The sequence below is a fragment of the Mustela erminea genome, chromosome 4 (genome assembly GCF_009829155.1).
Source record: "Mustela erminea isolate mMusErm1 chromosome 4, mMusErm1.Pri, whole genome shotgun sequence".
In the NCBI taxonomy this organism is placed as follows: domain Eukaryota; kingdom Metazoa; phylum Chordata; class Mammalia; order Carnivora; family Mustelidae; genus Mustela; species Mustela erminea.
The window spans coordinates 147,533,474-147,551,475 of NC_045617.1; the positions used below are offsets into that span (position 1 = coordinate 147,533,474).

An 18,002-nucleotide genomic window follows, 5' to 3' on the forward strand; every position below is an offset into this window, starting at 1 on the left:
TAGACAATGGATTTACTTTTATCTATCGGACACGGGTTTCACCCGACTTTCTGAATTGAAAGATTCTGGTCATCAGTGCCTGAAATCCTCAGCCCTCATCTCCTCAACTGTTACGTTTTGCTGTTCTCCCTTTCCTTCTGGAAATCTAAACTAGGCTTATGATACACTTTCTCACTCTAACCGTGCTTCTTAACTTTTCTTACACAGTCTTCCTTTTGTTACTCTACGTTATCTTACCTTCAGACAGTTTGAGTTGAACAGGCAATGCACTGGAAATGGGATCATCAGATTTCACTTTGCCTGTATCTCCCCAATGCTAATTAGGAGGGTATCTCCTAACTGTAAAAATAACTAACAATACTCAGAAAACTTACATAGCATTTGTAAAGTAAGTTGGCAGCTACACCCCCGTATTCTGCTTTGAGCCAACACTTACTGCCATCTACCACCAGCAAATACAACCTCTGCACTCAAGTGCCTGATGTCTTTCATTTGCTTTAAGAAATAAGTAGAGGGAAACAAGAAAATTCAGAGAACCCGTTTAGCCAAACCAAGTGAACACCTGCTAAAATGCCATCAACACCCCTCAGGACTAATTTCCTTAGTAAATCTGAAATTGACCAGTGAAGTATTTATTTCACAGGGTGTGCCGGGAGTGAAATCATGAATTTCCAAGGCCAAAACAAGCACTCTAAAATTTAAGTCCCAAAGGGAAAAATGAAAGTTTCTTTTATGTTAAAACACTCAAATCTCACTTATTCATCTACTATTACTCCAGGAATATATGTTAGGATCAAAAACAGGGAAAACAGGAAGAGAGTTGTCTTTTAAAAACACCTAAAACAGACCAGCCCAGAGAAAATATCGCCTCTTCTCAATGAAGGAATTTCTCCAAATTTAATTGCTTTCTTCTCCTCCAGATAGTCTGCTGAGAAGGCTGGTTTACCTGGCCATTCTGTTGCTTTTCTGAAAGGGTATTTCTGAAAGATGTCTCAGAGCACTATTTGAACTTATTATTACCCAATATTCAAAATGTTTACTGCTGACCTTCATGCAGGACAGTGCCTAGACACAGGGGATTCACAGCTGAGTGGCTTAAAGAAAGCTGACTTACAGCAAGATCAGGACACAACCTCAGGCCTACTTGTCCCATTTTTTAAAAAACCATTGTAATAATATCTTAATTTTTACAAAATAATCCACCCACTTCAGCTTCTGCTAGTGCAACATACTAATTTTAAAGAACCTGGGAAACAGAGAAAGGGCTTTTTTAAAAAGCTAAAGTAGATACTAGTAGTGAAGTAAATAAAGACCACTGTGGTTTAGTGAGAAAGTTAATATGGATTATAATGAAAACATTTTTTTCCTACATCGTTTTAAGAAAATCAAGATCTTGAAAGGCTATATACATATACAAATGGGTAGGGTGCCTCAGTGGCTCAGTCAATTGAATGTCCAGCTCTTGATTTGGGCTTAGCTCATGATCTCAGGGTCATGAGGTTAAGCCCCACCTCAGGCTCTGTGCTCAGCACAGGGTCGCCTGTCCCTCTCTCTGTTCCTCCCCCTGCTCTTTCTCAACTAAGTAAAATCTTAAAAAATAGACAAATGGGGATTTTTTTTGTTTAAATAGTAAAATGATGTCCACTTGTTAGTAAGTCAGAAGGAAACAGAGAAGACGTGAGCTGCCTAGAGTCTGCTGAAAGAAGTCTATTGTTCCCAGTTCCAAGGAAATTAATGAGTAACATTTAATTAAGAAGCTGTGACTGAAGATTTGCAATGATTCCTGCCAGACATTCCCAAAGGGAAAGGAACTTGGAACTCAAAAGGACTGAGAGTAAAGAAAACAGGCGAGTGGGGACTACAAAAACGGGCCAAGGAGGAGTCAGGGACCGCCGAGAGCCATGAGAACAGAGAGAAGCAGGCTCTGAGGTTTGCAAATAAGGAAGCGCTGATGGAGAACACGGCTGATACTGACAAGGGGTCAGAAAGGCCAGCCTCAAAAAAATGTGGGGAATGTCTATTTACAGAAAAATATTTTGGGTCCTAAATAGACTGACATTAGTGCAGGCTTTGAACAACTCAAAAGCCTTTTGCTTCAGATCTCCGCCTTCCACTCCCTTCCAAGAATGAGGGGCAAGTCAACTAGAACCCCTCGGTGCGCAGAGGAGAAGGAAACGTGTGATCGGAGACTCCACGGTCAGAAGCTGTTTGGCAGGGATGTTCCTGACGCAATATTCCACCCTGATTTTTTGGGTTTTGGGTGTTTGTTTTGGTTTGGTTTAACAGAAGTTTTATTTCTCATTCCCATAAAGTCCACCTTAGGACTGTGGGATTCTGCAGAACAGCTTCTCTCCATGCAGGGGGCTCAGCGTTCCAAACGACTCTCAGTTTCTGGCCCTTTTTTCTGCACGGGCCTCCACGACTGCGCGGGAAGAGCCCCAGATGTTTCACGCCGACTTCGACACCAGCCAATTCTCAGTACATGAGGAGTGCTCACGGAGACTTTAGAGGAAAACATTAGATGATAGATACGAATACACAATTTAGAAAAGAAGAAAAACCAATAGATAATAAAACTACCTGACTTATACTAGCTATTAAAAATAAAACAAAACAGAACAAAGGCCAAATAAGATTTTTCTACTCCTCTAACCTGACAAATAGGAACAGAAGACTACAGTAGGGTCGGGGAGGGTGCGGCAGCGGGAACACCGGCTGCAGATGTAGAAGGAAGTATAAAAGGTCCCATCTGACCTGGAAACGCGCCAGTTACTGGCATTTACCCTACCTGGATTAATTAGAAATCAGACCATAAATAATGGCGGTTGTGAGGTAACAGAAAATATGTATAATGCTCTCCAGTCCCAGTTCCTGGCACAGAGCTCCTGAAACCCTTGCAATTTCCTAAGAGAAAACACTAGAAGTATCTTCAGTTCTAAAATCTGGCCTGTGACCCTGATTCCTGACCTAGGCTCCTAAAACCCTCGTAATAACCCGGAGGCTAGAGTGTCTGTTCTAACGAGGTGACGCAGGGTGGGCTTCTGAATGGTTCCTGGTTGGGGACTGGTCCCCGAGAGACCAAACACCACCCTCAGAAGGTCGGAATTTTCAGCCCTGCTCCCCAGTGTCTTGAGAAGGAAGAAGGGCTGAAGACGAAGCTAACGATCAGTCATGACTACGTGATGAAGCCTCCATAGAAATCTGAAAATTACATGTTCAGAGAGTTTGCAGAGTGGTGAAGACCTGGAGGTGTGGGGGGAGGGGCGCTCCAGGACAGGTAGCCCCCTCCCCCTGCCCGACGACCTTGCCTGGTACACCTCTTCCCTTGGAGGGTTCGTCTGTACCCTTTATCATGTCCTTTCACAAAGTGGTCAGCGCTTTTCCTTGAGTTCTGTGAGCTGCGCTAATCAATCAGTCGCACCTGAGCAGGGTGTCATAGGTGTCGTGGGAACCTCTGACTTAATGACACAGCCCGTCAGTCAGAAACACAGGTGGCAACCTAGACTTGACCTTGGTGTCTGAAGTGGTGGTGGGGGGCAGTCCTGTGAGACTGAACTCTCCACCTGGGTGGGGGGGAGGGGTCTGAACCTTCCCCAGGGAGATAGTGTTGGAATAGAGTGAAGTTGTCGGACACCCAGCTGGTGTCCCTGAGAACCGCTCGGTGGGGGAAGAAGTCTCACACATCTGGTGACCGGAAGTGTCCTTTGGCGTGAAAGCAAAGGCGAGACACGCACAGGTGAGTGGAGGTTTCCAAACACATTGGCAGATCCAGACAATGAACTACTATGTAGCCATTAAAATGATGGTGATTTTTCACTTATCTGGAATTGTACTCATGTCGTTGTACCGAATCCAAAAAGCACTATAGTCTATACGAACAATCGTGCATTTGGACGCAGAACATTTGGGAATTCACTAGAATGTTAAGAGGGATGCTATCCCTGGGATTTCAAGTGATGTTTTCCCTTTCCTTTCTTTCACAGTTGTTAGTACTATTTAAATGCTTCACAGACTAAGTTTCCCTTTTAAAATGAAAAATAAATAGCAATGAAGATCGTTTCCTTCCTACATACTGTATCCTTCATGGAGGATGAAACAAGTGCCATTAGGTAACAAATGAGCTGGTGGAACTCTGCGCCGACGGGCCTGTCCTCCTTCTGCCCCTCCGTCTTTACTCACAATGGATGCAAAACACCTACATTAAATAAAAGAAAGACGACTCACTCCAGTCTCTCTCTGCGTTACATGCCCAGGAAGATAAGAGGGGCTTAAACTTCTAAATAATCCACAACATTTTCTCCTTCATTAATTTAATTTACAAGCAGAGTAATTATCATGTTGTGAAGTTATTACTGAGTCCCACATCCAATCCCCATGAGCTGAAGCAATCTCATTCTCAGGAGAAAACCGACCAAATAACTATAGAAATTGAGACATGGTTTTTTAAGGCATCCTTGAACAGGCAGAGCAGAAATGAGGACCACCTTCTGCAGGTACAATTTTCTCTGTGTAGTTGTGTTTTCAAGTAACCTTAAGAAAAATCTAGTCTCAGGTTACATTTCAGAGAATTTTTTTTCTTCCCCAGTCAGGGAGCCTGTGGACGAGTCTCTGCAACTTGGGTTCCTTGTTGCTTCATCTAAATCCCTGTCCTTGTCTTTCAACCAGCTTCTTATGAGGACCGTTACCCACTCACCCAGCGGGAGGCCCTCCGTAGCATCAGCTTCCAGTTACCGTCAATGGGGCTCCTGTCCTCCGGGCCATTCTCTAAATCAGATGTGATGCCAGAAGATTTTTTTTTCCTAGAACAGCCTTCTCTTCCTGTCTCGTAAGTGGAAATCCATCATTTGCTTACCAATGGCACCTTGTAAAGTGCATTTAAAGATTTTTCCATCAAGAGTATCAATTTTCTAGGTTTGACTCGCTCTCATTAGGTAAGAAGTTACTCCCACATTTGTACACAAAGTTCAGACAGATCCAGTGTTACTACCAGTGCCTGTGGGGTAGGTGAGCGCACACATATACAAATTGCAACCACAGAAGTCGCTACGGGTAAGAAATGCCGTCACACACAGCTGTCCTAGCGATTTCCCGCTCCAAAATAACGGAAACTGCACACACCTTCAGTTGCTCATCTACGACTCTTGTCACTTCTCCAGCCATGGACTCCAGAGTTTCTTGAATGGGACCGGACAACAAGCCGCTGGCCCCCGCCCAGGACGCGCCACCGACGTGGTACAAGTTTGGTAACAACTGTCATAAAAACACAAATAACCTCTCTGTAACCATGTAACTAAGTACCAGAGTCACTGTAGAGTTAGTGAAAAGGGTAAGAAACATTATGAGAGAGGCTCTGGTCTTGATCAAAAGCTTCATACAGATTCGTAAACTGTGGAGTTCAGGATCAGTATGTTACCTCTGTGCCCCTTCCCGTCTTCCTCTGCGGAATGAAGGTATGTGACTAACGCTCAAGATCGTCCTCCTGACAATACTTGAGGGCTATGTGAGTCCAAGAGCAGAGCCAGGCCCAGGCCCCAGGCTCTCTGGCCAGCCCCGCCCTGCCGACCCTCAGTCTTTTCTCCATGAAGCCAGACTTTGGGGACCAAATCCCAATTTGAAAGAAGTTTCCTTTTAGAGGTGACAGGGGGGAGTTTCACCCTATCAGCTTGGAAGGAGAATACTTTCAAGTGAGCTGTTGCTCGTGTAAACTACAACTCTACCCCTCAGCTCTTCAGGACCCGATGACAACCCTTGTCAGCACAGGGGCCCCTACTTCTTATTCTGTGTTTTGATGACTGGTAATTAGCCCAGGGAACAGAAAGGAGGCAAAGAGGAACTCCCCTCACGCTGCCACTTGTTAGTCACCTTGACATTGGGTAGAAAGCTAGAAACAGTTGGACCTCGTTTGTAGAACTGAAGTTTAAACAAGCTTTTTATTACACAAGACTCTCACGTAGCCTGAAGTGAAACTCACCGTTTTAGAATTCTTCGCATCACGCATGAGCCTCTCTGCTGACTTTAAGTCTTCCTGGACAGCGTCTCCCGCACAGTTTCGTAAAGAGTTGAGATGGTCCTGTACTTTCACACATATTCTGTCAATCATCTGCTCCACGCCGTGAGAAGGACAGCAAGCACCCAAGGCAGCACAGCCAATATTCAGAGAGAAGAAAACACGGAATGAATGAGGACAAAAACACCTCTTAACTAGAACATTCCAGAAGGTAGCTTTCGGCCAGTTATTAATTTATCTGTTCATATCAGCAGCGTTCGGCAACATTAACTCCAATAAAAGCTCAGGGACTTCAGTCCTCTTTCCTGCCTTAGGAAATGCAGCACGTAGAACCAAAGGGTGTACTTCTGGATGATTCAGAATTTCGTGGCTACTCTGTGACATTTCGCTAGATAGTAACTCTCCTTCATTAATTTCTATTAAGTACCCTCTGTGACAGACACAGTGCCAGGTACTGAGGAAACAGAGAAATGGACTGTGTAATTTGGCAACGGCTGAAATGACTACAAGATGGTGTCCACGGCCAGTTGGTCTCAGTATTACAGAATCATAAGATCTCTGGAAATTAATATTTTAAAAAAGATTTTATTCATTTATTTGAGAGAAAGAGAGCATGAGCGAGGGGAGGGGCAAAAGCAAAGGGAGAAGCAGGCTCCTCCCTGAGCAGGGCTCAATCCTGGGACCCTGAGATCATGACCTGAGCCGAAGGCAGACGCTTAACTGACCGGGCCACTCTGGTGCCCAGAAATTAATATTTTTAAAGTTAATTCAATTATATTAGGTACTTCCCAATATAAATTAAAAAGCCACCCTTCTGCCCAAAAAAACACATTGAAGTTTTATTATTTTAACACAGGCAATAATAAAGTTGATAACATTTAGTTTCTATTCCGTGAAAGCCCCTCTCCCAGGTTAATTACATCTGAATCATTTTCAGTCACTCCAGGGACGTAAGCGTGAAACCCAGAGGGAAGTGGAAGATCACTACTGGAGACAAAAAGTACCAGAGATGGGCAAGATTATGTCCTTTTGTATTTGCATTTACAGAGAAGAGCATGAAGAAAGCTAAGAATTCTAATGAAAGAGAGAAACTGTGGTTTATAAAGTCTCTCCAGTATTTTGCTCAGAACTGCAGGCAATTTCATGGTCTTAAAAAATTACTCCTTCTCCCAGAGACCTCACATACCCAGAGTCCTATCCCATCTGGGCATTCACTCGGCAGAGGCGGCAATCTAGTAATATATTTTTTTAAGATTTTATTTGTTTTTTTGACAGACAGAGATCACAAGTAGGCAGAGAGGCAGGCAGAGAGAGAGGAGGAAGCAGACTCCCTGCCGAGCAGAGAGCCCGATGTGGGCTCAATCTCAGGACCCTGGAATTATGACCCGAGCCGAAGGCAGAGGCTTTAACCCACTGAGCCACCCAGGTGGCCCCTAGTAATATTTTTATTTAAATTCACACTTGCTCTATTTTGAATGATTTGAAATAACAACCACTGGAAGCCAAAGTCAGCCCTTCATCCCCCATGAATTCTGTGACAACAGAGACTTGGGCCCAGCACTCGGAAGACTTATGGTCTAAATACAGACTGGTAGCATCACCATCCCTCTTGTCCTCCTGTTCTAGAAAATCTGTTCCTAACATTTACCCCATCTCCCTTTCTAGGGTATTAGGAAGACAACCCAGTAAAGTAACACCACTCACAGCATCTATTCCCTGACACAGGGTCACTAAGTCAACATTAATGTACATTAAGAACAGCTCCTATTACCATCAAATGTCCTGGGGTTATAGACGTGAAGGACCCGGAGCTCCCCACAGGAAACAGAAGTTCTATGAATAATGCTTCTCACTAAAATCTAAGCTCGTAGGGAGCAATCGTATCTTAATTTGATGCGTTTTCACAATGCCCTGCAGAGAACTAACTATAGGTTTTAAAATATCTTCTTAATTGATGTAAAGTCTAACTCTTCTGTTGTATTGATCTGTGCCTCCTCAAGCGAGGAGTCATCCATAATTCAGATCTTCCCAAAAAGAATACTTAATTTCTAGAGACAGACCACATACTACAAAAGGAACTGATACAGCTCTGAGGCCACATTTGAGAGGCCTGTGGAGGAGGCACTGTGAAGTGGGTCATCCTGAACAATCAGGAGGCCAAAGAGACTCCCAAAACGTGTGCGGTCCCCAAGGAGACAAGTTCCCATGACCTCAACACCATGTTCTGTAAGTGGAATTTGTAAATTATATCCACAAGAAACATAAAAATTTAGTTCTTCCATTCATGTAGGACATAAAACCTCCCAAGTCTCAAAGGTCTGTCTGAACACACAGTTACTAAGGTTCGGAACAGCCCAAGAGGTCATATCCCGATGCTTCACAACCAAAGAGCTCAGGGCCCAGGAACGTTAACCTACAAAAGGATGACACAGGATGACTGTGTGGAGAGCAAGTCTAAAATTCTGACAAGAACTCGAGGATTTTGACTCTCAGTTCATACTGAAGTTCCTAAGGCACACAAATGTGAGGAGGAAGGGAGTCGGGAAGCCGGAAGACTGTCATCCCTTGGGCTGGCCCGCCACATGTCTCAGGATAGGTGACAGCACCCATGCTCTTCATCTGAACGGCCACTCAGTGCCTCGAGCCCCAGCATTCTACTCTCCTCACGCAGCCCGCTGAAGTTGTTAACCACCACCGTCCAACCGTGCGGCTCACGTCCCTCTGAGGAAATGTACTCTGTCATTCTTGGCCACGGCCATCTTTACGTTAAGTCCTAATCTGTCTTCCCATGTCCCCTGGGACAGACCCATGACTCTCCCTTGAGAACAATAATCAATGGCAGGCTCGCTTCCGTGGGACAGTCTGGCACACGTCTGAACGCAGGCAACTCCTCTTCCCTTATCTGCTTTTCTTCAGGCTTCACATTCCTGGTTCCTCTTGTCACTCTGCTATGGTGACAGTCTCACAGTCCCCAACCCTTTCCACCCCCAGGCCCCTTCTCTGCATTGTCTCTACTATCTTGGACCCTCAAGAAATACACCCCCCTCCAAATAAAACTGATTGTAACCCAGGAGAAGGGGATCGGAAAGTTAAGCGGGGCGGGCACCTTCCTTACTGTAGCAAGCATACCTCCATTAATGCGGTACAGGTCAAGCTGGCTTCTGTGGCAGCTAAATCACCACTAGCTCATGTCACACCTGTTGGGGACCGATGGGCTAAAGAACCCAAAGTTCAGAACTCAGAACTCCTAGTAATAAATGCCATCTTTGGTTGCTCTCCACTTGTTATAACTGTTCCAGCAAATGCCGCACTTGCCGAGAAATTTCATCTTTCTCCATGTCAATCTCTTTAGCCGATTCAAGAGACAGACTGAACGCCTAAAACCGAATGCGATACCGTCCTGAGTAAGATACACCTTATACCACCCAGTGACTGAGAAGCCTGGAAGTGGAAAGAAATATTCACATCAAGCTAGAGAACGCTCCCTAATAAAACACCCATAAGGTCACCCACATTTTGTTCGTCTTGTTCTGCCCAAGCTCAGCTCTGTTTCCTACAAGGGTGCCTGCCACATACTTAGAAGTATGGAATGATGCAGGAATGATACACAGGAATGATATGAAGATGTGCAAGATTTCAGCCAAGGGAGGGAGCCCATCTAGCTGAGGTTGAAGGTGGCTTTTCAACTGGGTCCTGAAAGATTTCTACAGGTTGAGAAAGTCGAAGGGAATTTTAAGCAAAAGGATAAGCATAAGCAACGGCACGGGCAGACACCTGCGAGGACTATTTCCTGATTAGGAACAGGGCACTTTATTGTAGGAGACAGGACTGGAACGTTCAGCTAAGGCAAGAGAGTGTGAGACCCAGGCACAGGCTAAGGAGGTGGAAGAGGGTGTACGGGGCATGGGGTATTCCGTCCCGGCTCCTGCCACAACCGTGAGGTCTACAGATCCTTACCCTGTAGCACCCTCGGTGACTCAGCTTCCCTGCCTGATGCCAAGGACACGGGCTATAGAGAGCAGACAGAGACATAGAAGGTGGATACACCAGTTCCCACCATACTTATGAGAGAAGACACAGAAGTGAGTTGATAAAAACACCTGAGCAAGAGGGCTGGCAATGGAAATGGGGGGGGGGGGAGAGGAACAGCTGCAAAGACACTTGGAAGGTCAACGGGTGGCCACAGCGACCGCTGGCTGGTGGTGGCAAAGGAGACATCTAAGATGGCCACAAGGGTTCTATCCTGGGTGATGAGGCCATTGAGAGAAATGGTAAAATCAGGAGTTCCAGAGATAAATTTTGTCTTAGTGACCCCCTATCTCAGACATGCTGAGCAAGTGTTGAGAAGTAAAATTTGTTGGAAAAAAACAGGGATAGACCCAGGAGTTCCCCACAGTTGGAGCATTAAAATGGTAAGGGTAGATGAAATAGCTAAAGGAAACAAGTACTAAGTACAAAACTTAGGAAAGGGACTGCATTCGGAAGATGAAAGGTTTAAGAGTCATGTGGGAAGGAGACAGACAGGACCCAAGAGGAGCAGAAAGATATTCAAAATGGCACATTGTCAGTGAATGAAGATATGAGTCTTCGGAAGGATGAGGCAAGTCAATCGTGACGATATCTGTGACAGTTAAGACTAACAGCAGCAACATTAATGGTTTACTGGTGACAAGTCAAGTTCTTCTCATGCTTTATCTCAGTGAATCCCCCAGCATCTTCAGAGTTGTCTCCCCGGCTTCACAGATGAAGAAACCAAGGCTGGGACAGGTTTAAGTGACTCAGATCAGTTCACGCCCACAGGGAAAGCAAAGCCCGTCCTTCAGTCTGGGTCGCCCGCACTATCCTGCCTCCTCTCATGAACAGATGAGGGAGAAAAAGCCCAGGGACTTGGTGACATTCACCACGGAGAGAGCCATTCTGGTACAGATAGGGACACATCTGGAAAGGTTACGAGGTGATGGGGTAGCAAAGAGGTCAAGCAAGTACAGAAACTCCACATGTGAGGCAGGAGGGGAACGCACTGGATAAAGAGCTACAGACACTAAAACTGCCTTCTACCTTTTTAAAAAATGGTCAGCAATATTTATGAGTGAGAAGAGTGGATTTCGGCAAACTATAGGCAATTCTAGGCCTGTTTTAATTTTTTTATTTTTCAAAAGTCTTTATATTTTACGAATTCAGTGTTTAAAAAAAAAACAAAAAAAAAAACAAAAAACAAACCCACATAGGAAAACAGACTGGAAAGAAATAAATCAAGACCATGTGGGTGAGGGTGTGCCCGAGACTGCCTTTATAAATAAAGTTTTATTCATTCACGCACACAGTGGCTATGGCAGCTTCCGCTCTCCCAGAGCAGAGCTGTGATGTTGTTGTAGGGGGACCTTACAGTCTGCAAATCCTAAAATGTTTACTTTTTGTTTTTTTACCAAAACGATATGCTAACTTCCTGACGAAGAGAGTTTATGAGCTGGATAAGAATATGAAAGCAAAGGGAGAGTATGGTATGGTATCTTAGAATCTTAATGAGAATTCTTGGCTACCCAGCTGGCCGGGACAGTAGTCACAGAGTGCCTATTCTTTCTGTATTCAGATTTCTGGAAACTTCGATAAGAAGTTTCAGTCTCTTGGAGATAAATCTCTCTTAAAGCAACTGAACCAATTAAAGTCTGAAAACTGCTAATCATAACGTCCTAAGAAATCCCCAAAGAGAAAAGGTGGAAATATACCTACCACACAAGGACTCAAATAATTCAGACAGATGCCACCCATGCAGAATTAAACATCTGCACTATACCCCCTGTGTCCCATTTCCTCGAGGCTGAGAAGACGAAACTTACTTTTAAGGATTAGCATTAAAGGTTGCTGCAGTAATTTTTTTGGATGGGTAAAATCCCCTGCGATTGAGGGGCAACGTTGGAAGGATATTGTAGTAAGAAGACCCCGTATTACGGCACCTCAGAAAGGAACCCAAGGCAAAGACTCAATGTAAGATTTTAGCACTCTCACTGCTTTTAATGTTCACCACTAAAACCAGGAAGTAACAGTAAACCATAAAGTGCTAAGCTAATATTCATCCCTTACAGGGGAGAAAAAAATAGATTTTTCAGGCATTGGTAAGGGAAATATTTTGTTTTCTTTCTCAAAACTCCCTGCTACCTCACCAATATTCATAATTATCATTTTTCTTTTTTTTTTAATTTTTATTTTTAAAGAGTTTATTTAACAGACAGAGATCACAAGTAGGCAGAGAGGCAGGCAGGGGTGAGAAAGCAGGCTCCCCGCTGAGCAGAGAGCCCCCCATGCCAGGCTTAATCCCAGGACCCCGAGATCATGACCCGAGCCAAAGGCAGAGGCTCAACCTACTGAGCCACCCAGGCGCCTCCTTTTTTTCTCAATATACATCGTTTTCCTATTTCCTTTACAAAGAATACATGTTTGCTGTAAAGGTTTCAAAGAACACTGTGAAGTATATGAGACTGAAATGCACCTAAAACCTCTTGAGGAAACCCTCACAGACCTCTATGCAGACCTATGCGGTCTTCTAGATAATTTCACCCACTTGGAGTAATATGTGACGCTTTTATCGTGGGCACTTCTCTTTCACTCTCTTTTAAGAAAAAGCAACAGCAAAAAATTAAAATGACATTTGCACAAGGTAAGAAAACATTAAACCATTAAAAAAAATGGGTCTCAATGACAAACTCTGCCTACCAGTCCCCCTGCTGAGATAAACACTTTTGGAAATCCGCTGTTTTTTAAAATTCTTCTGGTGGCTTCCATTTGAAATTTAAATAGTAGACTTACATTTGTATTTTTCTAAGTAGATTATTTTAATTTCAGTAATAGTTAACTATATTTGTATTTTTGATTTAAGAATGAATGTCAGAAAAGAGATTGAGTCCATAAAATAAAAATTAAAAATTGAGCATACTTAACACTCCTACTCAACTGTTCTCCCTCTTCAGTTTCTAATTTTCATTAGTATCAATACTGGTGCATGAGGACTTCTAACATTCACATTTTTTAACATAACAATGAGGTTTTCCCTTGTCTGTGTTGATATTAAAATTTTAAGCCCACTAAAAGAAAGGCAGTTAAAGAATAATGATGATGGGACCTGCACAGCAAGAAATGTAATCCTGTGTCTTAATCCCGCAGCTCCCAGCCGACTGGCCAAAGGGGCAATTTTTAAAAGCTTTCCTTCAGCTTCTGTGACTATATGGATTTCATTGTTGCTCTAGTTCCTTATTACTACTTCATATTGTGTCCTCTCTTATTTCTCATTGTTATGCTGGAGAATTTCCCCAGAGAACTTTTCGTGCGTATGTTCAACTGGGGGTGATTTCTCTAAGTCCACGTCTGAGCCCATTTTAATTCTGTCCTCATGTCTGTTTGACAAGGTGGCGAGGTGTGGAATTTGTGGTCCCAAATAAATCCCCCTCTGAACTTGGATGACATCACTTCATTTGCTTCCAGTGATTGGGACGGATGCTAGTTCTAGTTCTCCTGTAAAATAGCCCTTGATTCTCTCTGACACTCTTTAAGATTTTTTTTTCTCCCTCTCTTATAGGTGTTCTGACCAGGACGTGTCTAGGTGTGGCTCTTTTGGCCTTTCCTTTGGATCAATTTCAGGGGGTCACATCAACCCCACAATTCATCTTTTCTACTATTTTTTCTCCTTTTCAATTTTGGAGCTCCTATCAGAAGGCTGTTGGTCATTTTGAATCCACTCACCATTCTGTTTTACTTTTCTTTCATGTTTTCCATCTTTTTACTGCATGTTTTAGAGATTTTCCTTTACTTTTGGTTCCAGAGAAACACCTTACTTTGTGCCCTGCCAGTTTATTTAATTCTATCTACTGTGAGCACATTTCCAGTTGCTAAGCATTGTTTCCTGTTGCTCAGCGGACTATTCCTATTATGGATATAATATTCCCTCAAGTCCCACTTAACTTACTAATTACAGTATTTATCAAAGTCCTTGGCTTGGTCTGAATTATCTGAGGTCAGATTTTTGGTTTATCTTGCTCTTTCTTTGACATATATTTCCTCAAATATCTTAGGATCCTTGGTTTGGGTTGATATTTTGGAAGAAAATAATCCACATTTCTTTTATTATCATAATTCCTTTTTCTTCTCTAGCATTGGGTGGAGAGAAGGGAAATAAAGTAAAAAAGGAAACACTTTAGTTTCCCTTTAGTAATTAAGTGTTAACATTTAACAAGTTCTTTCTCTTTTTATTTTTTATTTTTTAAATTTTTACAGAGAGAGTGAGAGAGAACACAAGCAGGGAGGGGGAGAGAAAGAACCTCCAGCAGGTTCCACACTCAGGACGGAGCCGTGGTGGGACTTGACTGCAAGACCCTGAGATCATGACCTGAGCCAAAATCAAGAGCTGGACGCTTAACCAACCGAACCACCCAGGTGCCCCAATATTCAACACATTCTCAATTATTTGGGGGAAACTGGAATTTGTTTCAGACTCACAGGAGTGTGAGAAAGGGGAGAGAGAAGCAAATCTGCTTACCCTCAGATTCTCTCATCCGTAATGAGGGGTTCCTACTATTCGCACGGAACCCTAAAATACGCTTTATCGACAATCTTAAAAAGCACAAAATCATCAGCAACGAAAAGCCCATTTTCAGCATTAGAATGAGCCTATGCTTTCCTCGCCCTGCATCCTCCCCCAAACTCTACTTCTGTTTGTTGTCATCTCCAGAAGCCACTTCTTCCGGCCCCCCGGCGATGACTCGGGGACAGAGATGCTCCGCGCCCCCCTCGGGAGAGCGGCCGCGGTGAGCGCGCCCGCGGGCACGCGCCTCTCACCTGCTGCGTGGTGCTGGTGACGATGCCCTGCTGCAGGCGGTACGCCTGCTCCTGCAAGTACTTCCGGGTCTCGTGATTCCGCAGCAGGTAGTTTTCGATCTGAAAAGCAAGCACACGGATCTCTCAAGGACACGCCGCGACTCGGTGGAGGGTGAAGGGAGAAGCCAGAAACAGCGAGGTGCCGAACTTGGAACCAAAGCTCAGAGTCGCTGACCCCACGCCCATGACCCCCGCGTAGACCGGAAGTGGGCTGTCACCGTGATGCACTCTGGGAGTGCGAGTCAGAGACGGAACCCGCGGGTCCTGCGAGCAATCTGAGGAGACTCGGTCGCTGACAAAGATCGGCGACGGTCTGAGTGCCCCGCCGTCGGAGACCCCACGCGGTGATCCCTGCTTTCCCTCAGGAGTCTCTCCCTCACGAGTCCTTAACCACCCAACAGTTGCAAACTTAAATAAACGGGCCAAGGTGACAGGTGGTGGCCTCCGAAACTCCGAGCCTGTAGGAGGCGGACTCCATCGGCCCTGAGAAAACTATCTGTTTGAAGGGAAAAATGGAGAAAATAGGTAGAAAATTGGAAGGCCACCAGCTGTACAACACAAAGACATATACTAGTTTCATTAACTCATGAGGTCTTCACGCTAGCTCAAAAACAGCACTGATTTTAGCAAAAGTAGAGAAAATATGCAGATTTCCACAGAAAATAACGCTTGAAGTTGCCTGAAGTCTGTATTTTTAGACACAATCTCCTATTAAAAATTCAAACATACAAATGATGACCAGATGGAAATGAAATGTTTAAGAACACTGATCCAGTAATACGAACGGGGTTAACTGCTGGGACTGATGGACGTGTATGAAGATGTCGGCAAAGACTGCTTCGCCATCAGTAATTGCACCATCTGGTTTTTTTTTTTTTTATTTCAGTTGTTGTTTTCATTTGTTTTTAATAATACCACTTAACCGTTTGGCTTTAATTTGTCACTGTAGTTCCCTGGTTAAGAACTTCTAATAACCGGGAGTCTCTCCATATTATTACATTTTCATTTTCATTTTCCATATGCTAACATGACCACTATTTAATACCAATTAGAGACAATTAAAATGCAGATTATAATTACTATCATCCATGGAAACCATAAAGCAGAACGAAATGTACCTTTCTACTAAACATAAGTGAAGGAATTATAAAAATGAAGAGATCCCTGAAATGAAACATCGTTTAAGTGACACATTAGGACCATGGCATTTTATTTTATTAATTTTCTCTTCTGCTTCCCCCAAAGTCATGTCCTTCCAAGGTGACATTACCATCGATGGGAAATGTTTTCGCAAAAAAAAAAAAAAAAAAAAAAAATCCTGCCTGAAATATAACAGGTACACACTGCCACCCAGCTTTGGGTACTTTTGCTTTATTATTTGTCCTTTTGCATTTGGTCTTGTTAAGCACTGTCCTAGGGGCCAGCTGTGAGAGCAGCTTGTACGAGAGGCTCGGCTCATGTATGGGCCACGCACCCAGGGCTGGCCCATGCATTTCCAGACTTTCTAGAGGGGTATCAGTGGTGCTGCACAGTCTAAGTCTGGAGGGATTTATTTATTTATATATTTATTTTTAGAGGGAAAAAAAAATTTAAAGCTCATTTCTAAAAGCCAGTGCAAGGGGAAGGAAGAATAACAATGATTCAGTTCCCTTAACATCAACCACTGGCACATCACCACTAAAAGGACTGCCTCTTAGATTAGCAGGATAAGCTTTCCTTCCCCACACCATTCCAGGGCAAGGACAGAGACCCCATGTCCTACAGGCTGAGGATGGAGGACCTGACTGAAGATGGAGGGAAAGGGCCCAAAGTGTCGTCATCATGTCTGCCGGTCCTCCTGGGCAGCTATGACCTGGACGGCCCTCTAGAGCTGATCGACACCTTCAGTCTCACTGCTAAAAATAACAGCAACATAAAAGACAAAAAGACCTGTATTTCAATGTAGAAATCATATATTTAAAAACAAAAACCAACCCCCCCCCCCAACTTCTAATGATTGAGTACAGGATCACAGTGTTATTCTTTAGAAGAGTAAAATTAAAAAGCGTGTTTCTTCTGGGGAATAGACTTCTGTTAAAATGAAATCTTCACGATATGAGAGTATAGTAAGTATTCTAGAAAAAAATGATAAATGTCAGCTTTAAAGTCACTAATTTTTCATTAAAGAAAACACAAATTTCACAATTAACATATTTGTAGATGAGGCATTTCTTCTGTTTTTTATGTCCTCTCTTTTTCTGCTTTAAGTATTGTATATGACTACACTTTTCTCTCCTTAGTATATTGACTACACTTCTTCTAAAACAGTTTTTAGTAGCTGCCATAGTGTTTGCAATATTTAACTATTTCAAGTCCACTTTCACAGAATGCTGTACCATTCTGCAACCGGTATAGCTTCCTTGTAAGAGAGCACCATCAATTTCTTCCTCTCCTCTTAACAATGCTATCTTTGCACGTTTTGATTTCTCCTTCACGTTTTTAAAAAAATATTTATTTATTTATTTGTTTGTTTGTTTGAGAGAAAGAGAGTGGGGGGGTAGGGGAAGGGAGAGGTAGAGGGAGAAGGAGAGAGAGTCCCAGTCAGACTCCCTGCTCAGCGTGGGGCCAACTCGGGGCTCGATCTCACATCTCACGACCCTGAGATCATGTTCTGAGCTGAAATCAAGAGTCAGACACACAGCTGACTTTGCCACCCAGGCACCCTCTCCTTTACTTTTGAAGAAGATTTTGCTAGATACAGAATTCTAGGTTGCTGGATATTTTTCTTTTGGTGCTTTAAATATTTCATTCTGCTTTCTTCTTGCTTGTATGATTTCTTCTTCTTTTTTTTTTTTTTATTTGAGAGGAGACAGTGAGAGAGAGCACGAGTGAGGAGAAGGTCAGAGAGAGAAGCAGACTCCCCGTGGAGCTGGGAGCCCGATGCGGGACTTGATCCCGGAACTCCGGGATCATGACCTGAGCCGAAGGCAGTCGTCCAACCAACTGAGCCACCCAGGCATCCCTGCTTGTATGATTTCTGACACAAAGTCTGTTATAATTCTTATCCTTATTTCTCAATATGTAAGGGTTTCCCGCCTTATCCCCAGCTTCAAGATTTTCTCTTTATCTTTGGTTTTCTGCAGTTTAAACA

General features: G+C 43.6%; 1 protein-coding gene across 1 annotated transcript in view; it reads right to left on the reverse strand.

The window, feature by feature from the left end:
- The window catches only part of CARMIL1 (capping protein regulator and myosin 1 linker 1), a 300,014-nt gene that overhangs the window by 71,843 nt on the left and 210,169 nt on the right, over positions 1-18,002 (reverse strand). The window contains exons 24-26 of the mRNA XM_032341268.1: positions 14,834-14,932; positions 5,972-6,100; positions 5,119-5,250 (exon numbers count right to left, since the gene is read on the reverse strand). Coding sequence (XP_032197159.1) covers positions 5,119-5,250; positions 5,972-6,100; positions 14,834-14,932 — 360 coding nt within the window. The remainder of the gene's footprint in view (positions 1-5,118; positions 5,251-5,971; positions 6,101-14,833; positions 14,933-18,002) is intronic.